General features: G+C 41.3%; 1 protein-coding gene across 1 annotated transcript in view; it reads left to right on the top strand.

The window, feature by feature from the left end:
- Positions 1–7,181, top strand: part of UTP4 (UTP4 small subunit processome component) — a 34,819-nt gene extending 27,638 nt beyond the window's left edge. Inside the window, exons 13-17 of the mRNA XM_019654747.1 lie at positions 1,055–1,161; positions 2,447–2,542; positions 4,163–4,348; positions 5,980–6,090; positions 6,975–7,181. Coding sequence (XP_019510292.1) covers positions 1,055–1,161; positions 2,447–2,542; positions 4,163–4,348; positions 5,980–6,090; positions 6,975–7,091 — 617 coding nt within the window. The 3' untranslated portion in view covers positions 7,092–7,181. The remainder of the gene's footprint in view (positions 1–1,054; positions 1,162–2,446; positions 2,543–4,162; positions 4,349–5,979; positions 6,091–6,974) is intronic.
- Positions 7,182–8,058: the final 877 nt, after the last annotated feature.

The following is an 8,058-nucleotide window of genomic DNA, read 5'->3' as shown; positions in this document are numbered from 1 at the left end:
GGCTGCTGGCTACACATGGTAGCTTATGGCAACCCACTGCAGCAGGGGACTGCAGCCTATGCCGTCGCTGGCGACCCACAGCAGCCCAGCTCCAGATCGAGCTGTGGTTCAGCATCTTAGCTGTAGAGGGCAGTGTCACTGGCCCTCATATGTGGGATCCGAACCAGGGTCCTCTGGCGTCCCAAGCCATCTCTTAACCAACGCGCCACTCGACCGGCCCAAGTGTACATTTTTATAATACATCATCTATATATTGCATTGTGTGTTCACTACCCAAAGTGTATGATTTTTATACCACATGAGTCATGTTTATAGATTGGTTTAAAGTCCTTTGATGACAAAGATGGCTCATGCGTGCCCATGCTCCCTTAGTGCTAAATACACAGCAGGCACCCAATAAATTAAAGGTATGCTTCAAGCCTGTTGAATTGGTTTGGTTATTTGTTCAAAACTTGGATTAAAAACCATTTGTTAGGGGGTGGCCGGTTAGCTCAGGTGATTAGAGTGCAGGCTCATAACACCAAGGTTGCTGGTTTGATTCCCACATGGGCCAAGGAGCTGCGCCCTCCACAACTAGATTGAAGAAGACAGCTGCTTGATTTGGAGCTGATGGGTCCTGGAAAAGCGCCCTCCACAACTAGATTGAAACAACTACTTGACTTAGAACTGATGGGTTCTGGAAAAACACTGTTCCCCAATAAAATTTCTTTAGGAAAAAAAAAAATTTGTTAGGAAAGGAGTTTGAAACAAAGTGTAGATTTTAGTGGTAGCTGCTACCTGACTCTTCTTTCTCATAGTAGACAGTGTCTCACTCAAGCCTGAGCAAGTGATACCTTCAGGTTTGTCTCTCTGGCTCCTCTTTAACATGAAGGATGACTAATTAAATGAAAATAATAGACAGATTAACTTATCTAGAACTTATTTGCAAAATTATCAAGAAATTATCCCATCAGTAATTTAAAACTGAGGGTCTGATTGGCTTTTGCCATCATCTTCAGGGCAGAGCTGGCTGTGGATCCCGAATTCAGACTTAACTGGTGTTCTCTCCTCACAGGGACAGTGGAGTCTATGTGCCTTTTGGCAGTCAGTCCAGATGGGAATTGGCTGGCTGCATCAGGTACCAGTGCTGGAGTCCATGTGTACAACATAAAACGTCTAAAGGTGAGCTTTGAGTTTAGTAGCAGCAAGAAGGAGGAAGTTAGCCCTGCAGTTATAAGGCTCAAGGCTGATTGGTATGACCCGGAAAATTACTAGACTTCCGTTGTTTCTTATTTTTACCAAGAATTTTTTCTGTTTTACTTGTTTAGAACCCAAAAGCTATAATCTGTCACATTAAAATCAGTCAATGGGAACAGTGAAACCATTTGTGCACAGAAATTTGAAATTAAGGATTTATGGGTGATGAATCCACCCATATTTTGGAGAGGAAAATTCTGATTTACCCAGATGAATAGTTACAGAAAATAACAATTTCCTTTAATAGCTTGCCTTATAATCTCAAGGTATTTTAAAAATTAAACAGAACCAGAAATTTGACAAAGGAATAGCAGGAAAACTTTTTTTACTAATCAGTAATGATACTGCCATTCACACATAGCATCCCTAATGATTCTTCACAAGTCTTCATCTTCATCATAAAAGTCAGGTAAGGACTACCCAAAACTTACAATAAGCACTAATAGTTTATAGACCAATGTCAAACTGCAGCATTTAATGGGTTTGCCTATTAACTACACAACTTCATGTTTATTACACTGTGGCAAGAGCATGTACTACTTGCTCTTTGAGCCTTGCCTGGCATTTAAAAGTGTTCCTCTGCAGTGGTGCACATGCCTTGCAATCATAAGTAAATGTCCATGGCTAGGCATTGATTTCTTTTTTTTTTTTTTTTAAGATTTTTATTGGGGAATTGGGGGGATGGGAACAGTGCTGGGGAATTGGGGAAAGGGGAACAGACAAGTTGCTGTCGTTTTGTTCTTCAGTCTAGTTGTGGAGGACGTTGCTTCACTGGCCCAAGTTGGCACCATCATTGCGCTCTTCTCTGGCGAGGCAGATCAGTCGCCGGCTTCTGGACGGCCGCTCACTGCGGCTGCTGGCCGCTCACGCTGGCTGCTGGCCACACACGGTAGCCCATGGCAGTCCACTGCCACAGGGACTGCAGCCCACGTCGTCGCCGGCGACTCATGGCAGCCCAGCTCCAGGTTGAGCTGTTGTTCAGCATCTTAGCTGTGGAGGGCAGTGTCACTGGCCCTCATATGTGGGATCCGAACCGGGGCCCTCTGGCATCCCAAGCCAGTTCTTAACCATCGCGCCACTCGGCCGGCCCGGCATTGATTTCTTTTAAATCCAGTGTAGAGCTATAGATTCTCTGTTTAATGACATGTTTGTGAGCAATTCACACAGATGTCACATAGAATCACCTTTTATGTCTGATGTTTCTTCCCAGCTTCACTGCACAGTGCCTGCTTACAATTTCCCTGTAACTGCTCTGGCCATCGCCCCCAATACCAACAACCTTGTCATCGCTCATTCTGACCAGCAGGTAAGAGATTCCAGTGCTTTCTAATTCCTTCCTGCTGAATGATAAGTTAAAAGCTGAGATAATGACAATTTTGGAAGACCCTTTCTTTGAAAGTACTGGATGATATCAAGGTAGTTTTCTCCTGTATGAAGTAAAGCTTCCATGTATAGCCTGGGCACATCATGGGCCAGTAATTTCCATTGGCACAATGGAATGGTGAAGCACTGAGATTCTAGAGTAAAGAGGTACAAGGAGGAGGAATTTTGAAGCACTCGTTTTACTGATTGTTTTTAGACTAGCGATGTCATGGACTCAAGTGTTAGACAGGATATGAGACAGAATAAGATTTTGAGAGTTGAAAGTGACTAAAAGATCATATAATTAACCTTTACTTTGCAGATGAAGATATCAGGCCATAGTAAAATCAGGTACCTGTTATCAGCCAAAATTAGTGCTTAGTCTACTGCTTTTTTCCATACCAAGTTGTAAGAAGATTGTAAGAAGATCTTTAAAATACCTGAACTACAGAACACATTATGAAATAATCAGTACTTACATATCTTCAACTGTTCGGTGGGCATGATAATACCTTCCTCACTGAGCTGTTGGAAAGATTAAATCTGATCTGAGAAGCACATTTAAGTAAACTGCTAGACAGAGGATGCTTGCAACTTTAATTAGCAGTGTTTACACACACACACGTGCACACATACACATTCTCTCCAAAAAATGAAATCTCATTTCAGTTTCATAGACCTGTGTCCTTAACCAAAGATTGAAATATCAGTGAAGCCATGTCCTTGTCTTTGTCACACATAATGATAATGTCCAACTGATGCCTTATACTGGCAGTTGGTCCCTTAAGTGCTTTAGTCATTAAAACTGGTGGGAAATTTTTTAGTACCTGTCACATTAGCAAAGATCAATAGAGTTCATAATACACAGTGCTGTGAGAATATAGGGAAGCAGCACTTTGTACATTACATAAATTAATATGACTCCTTTAGAGGACATTTTGGCATTATATAAAAAAAATTTTAATGTACATAGTATTTGATTCAGAAATTCCGATTCTAAAAGTTCTTCCCACAGATGATATGCTTTCAGTTGTGCAAAAGGGCATCAATACAGAGATAATCATTACAGCCTTATTTGTAGTTGCCAAAGATTAGAAATAACCTAAATGTCCATTAAGCAGATTAGATAAGTAAATCATGGTACATCCAAAAAGTGAGTGGATTAGTCTGTGTTCTTTAAAGGGGAAGTGAATTATCTATATATAGATATTGATATGGTCAGTCTCCGTGATGTAATGCTAAACAAAAAAAGCAACATACAGAACAATATGTCTTGTATGCATAAAACATCTCTGAAAAGATGTAAACCAGAAATAGCAGCTTACTTTTGTCTTGGGGAAGAGATGGGTCAAGATTTTCATTGTAAACCTTTCTATGCTGTTTGATTTATTCTGTAATTTATCTTAATTTTTTTTATTTAAAAAAAGGAGTAGTGAGAAAGTATAAAAGGCTGAATACAATACAGTCAAGGTTTGTGTATATATTTTCTGGTTTGGAATGCGGGATGCCCTTCTGGTCTTCTGGATACCAGCCTGCATTTCCGCTGTATCATATCCTTCCTCAGATATTTGAATACAGCATCCCAGACAAACAGTATACAGAGTGGAGCCGGACCATCCAGAAGCAGGGGTTTCATCACCTTTGGCTCCAAAGGGATACTCCTATCACACACATCAGTTTTCATCCCAAGAGACCAATGCACATTCTTGTCCACGACGCCTACATGTTCTGTATCATCGACAAGTCATTGGTGAGTTCCTTGCCACCGTCACCTGTGCTCTCACTGAATCTTCTTTACTTAAGAATCTTCTAGTTCTAAAAGCAATAAGTACAGGGGCTGGCCGAGTGGCTCAGTTGGTTAAGAGCTCGCTCAAGAGTTTGAGCTCTGAGCAACAGCGGTTCGAGTCCAGCCCGAGCTGAGCAGCCGCTGAGCTGCCAATAGGTAGCAGGATGGCTCAGCTAAAAAAATAAATAAATAAATAAATAAATAAATAAATAAATAAATAAATAAATAAAAGCAACAAGTACAATAAGTTAGAGGAAGGAGAATCAGAATAAAGATTCCTGTTATATTCTTTGGAGGAGAGGAGCTTTCGCTTTACAGATTTCCTCATTTTCGTTCCCACGTTCATTAGTCTATCAGGGGAGAGGTGGGCCTTTGCATTGGTTTTTGCTGATTTGACCATTTCTCTGCTTTGCCTGTGAGCACATAAACTTAAGGAGGAGAGTGATTAGGTCAGTATTTAGAAGGTGACCCTAATGGGGGAATACCATTGATTTGGCTGAATCACTTCTACCTGTGCACCCCGAGTGATTAAATCGTGTGGTTTCATCAAAGGAGGTACAGACTGAACTTTAAACTACTTGTACCCCTTGGCTGAACGCACTGAAACACAATCTGCAGCTTGAGGAGTTGGTGTTAAAATAAAAAACTCCAGCTAGGAAAATTCCATTCTTCATGGCTGTGATTTAGGTGGGATGTGAGCAGATTTTTCAGTTCTAGATTCCATCCTCTGCCAGCTGCTGTTTTGATTCACCCTAAATTTACGTGTTTTTTCTGGGTAGGAGCACTGTGAGCCATGGCCATGCCTATAATGTACTTTGGGCTTAGATTACAAGCAACACACAGTGTTTTGGTATATCTGTGAAGGAGGTGGTAGAAGGAACATGGAGAAAGCAGCAGATGGCTCTAAAGGAGGTGTGCGTGGTGATGTGTCACTGGAACTCTTCTCCTGGGCCCTGCATCCTCTCAGTGTGGGAAGCAGAGTTGGCTGACAAGTGCCTTCTGCAGTTTGAGTAATACAGGAAGGGTCCCTCCCACTTGCTTGCCTCTTTGTAACTCAGCCCAGATCAGCCCATATTTTTTCCCAAGACTTAGTGATAAGTCCATCACTTCCTCTGGCTGGGCAGAGCTATTTCCCAAGGAAGTCAGAGATGAAATATCACTTGCTTGGACAGAGGCCATCTCTCAAGGTGTCAGTGACATCAGTGGGGGTGGTTGGTGTTGCAGTTTCTCTGGGGGAGAACTTCAGTCACTTGACCAGTCCACAATCTAGTTGGGGGAGAGTCTAGAAAGCAGGGCCTGCATGAGCTGAGCCCCTGCACATGCTAGTTTGTTCCTGTCATAAAGCGTTAACTGACAAGACTGGCCAGAAGCCCCAGCTGGGCTCTTCGATCTTGCCGGCAGAGTACCAAGCTCTTTGCCGCACACTCGCACCCTCTACGGTATAGGTGGAAGAGTGACTACAGCTCTCCATGAGGTAGTAAATGTATAATATGATGGTTGGAAGATGGTATTTGCTTGAAAAATCACTATAGTCCTTTGTTCTGTAGAGGCCCAATAAAAATAATGATATAAACAATATATCTTTGTCTTTTTAGCCTCTTCCAAATGACAAAACCTTACTGTACAATCCACTTCCTCCTATGAATGAATCAGATGTCATCAGGAGGCGCACAGCCCATGCCTTTAAAATATCTAAGATATATAAGGTAAAACATTTTGCATTGTATTCTGGACAGTTGGTTCCTTGTGATATCATCAAAGTGTAATAAGATGTCAAAATGTAGCCTTCATTTGTCATGCAGAGGACCTAGTTTGGGGAGGCAAGTGACCTTTCTGAGGATGTGTGTCCCTTATGTCTGTATTTCATTGTTCTTGCCTCAGTACATTAGAGACAGGCACATTATAATTAACCTAAATACATAGGTTGTATAAAATACATAGGTAGTAAAAAATGATGTTGGAGCTCAGGTGGGGTCTTTGTGTTACAGCTGGCTTTTAAATTTGATTTCTAGTTGGAGAATATTCCACAAGATAAATTTCCAGCAAATGGAAGTCGTTGACTTTGTTATGAGTTTCCTTTCTAGACTAGACTTTTCACTATAGAAAACACATATCTGTTGAGCTTATGGTACTCCAGCTGTTTGTGTAACCTCAGGAGTTCCTTCCATATTCATGCTTCTCAAATTGGAGTTTCTGGGCGTCCTGGAACATTCTCTCAGGGGCCTGCAACAATTCGTTTTTAAGAGAGGTGAGATCTGTGACTTATTCAAGCATGATTAGCTTCCTGATACATTCGAAACTTGCCACTTATCAAGTTTTCTGGCTACAAAGCCCTCAATTAACATTGATTTCTAAGAAATTAGATTTTCTGTACAGAGAAACATGAAAAATCTTGCTGAAATCTTTTATGAGTGAACTCAGTTAAAAGCGCCCAACCTTTCCAGCCAATTTGAGTCCTAGGGTAGAAAGGACTGCCAGAGATTTACATCCCTCCAGCCTTGAACTAAGCTAACCTTTTAGCTCTAGTTTATCTATTCAGACTTAGCCCTGGAGCCTAACTCCTGGTAGAATCATTCTCGTCTTTCTACAGCCTCTACTCTTCATGGATCTTTTGGATGAAAGAACGCTGGTGGCAGTAGAACGGCCCTTGGATGACATCATTGCTCAGCTCCCACCACCCATCAAAAAGAAGAAATTTGGGACCTAAAAGAGGGCACTTGTCTGTGTCCTTCCTTGAACTGTTCTACCCTTTTTGTTTTCACAAATTATGATAATAAAACAAAATTATTCTTTAGGACTAGTCGTTATAAATATTACCTTTCAAAATAATGGAAAATAATTTCCCTTCATTGAATCGAAGTGAATGGAAATGCCAAGGTATTTGTAGTTGGGATAATGTTCTGTGTAGCTACAAATTCATGCAACTTTTTCAGGGTCTTTTTTGTTCTGAAGACCACAACCTCAGGGGAAAAAAAAAAAAAAAGATAGTTACCCTCTATTCCCTAATACATGCCTAAGACTTCAAAGTGCTGATGGCCTTAACTGTCTGCCAGCCTGTAGCCCGTGCAAAGGCATGGGGACCTGCCCAGCTTTGCCCCAGAGGGCAGGGGAACTATGCTTGCTTACTAAAGATAGCCTAACTACCAACAGCAATAATCAGCCTGTTTCAAGGAAGAATTTTAACTGCAGTGCTCCATCTGAAACGCCTTAGACCTTTGGTAGTCAGCTATTAATTTTATTTTAAAGGAAAAACACAGGATTTGGGTATCAGTCCCATTAACCTTTTCACCTGTTATATGCCAGCTTCACAGGTTAAGGAAACATTGAGCATTTTGTTAAGGAGTAGGAGTGGAGGTGAGGACCAGGAAACCTGCCATATATTTCACCTTTTCTGTCCTCTTCTTGCTTTGATATTGTTATTCCCATTAGTGTTCTCAAGTAACTAGTTTTAATGTGATCTTTTACATTAGAAAGTGAAGAACTATACTTAACCTGAACTGAGCAGATAGATTTCTTTCCCATCTCAGTGGATGTATTCTGTTGCATGCCTGCGGAAACCCAGTATGTGTGGTTTTGTTTGTGTGTTTGTTGTGGGGATGGAGAGCTGTGGCATAGGCAGAGAAGTATGTGGGTTCTGATGACATTATAAGTTAAAGTGCTGGTTAAAAATCATT

Source organism: Hipposideros armiger, unplaced genomic scaffold, assembly GCF_001890085.2.
Source record: "Hipposideros armiger isolate ML-2016 unplaced genomic scaffold, ASM189008v1 scaffold_9, whole genome shotgun sequence".
Classification (NCBI taxonomy): Eukaryota; Metazoa; Chordata; class Mammalia; order Chiroptera; family Hipposideridae; genus Hipposideros; species Hipposideros armiger.
This window is presented reverse-complemented; position numbering and strand designations above follow the sequence as displayed.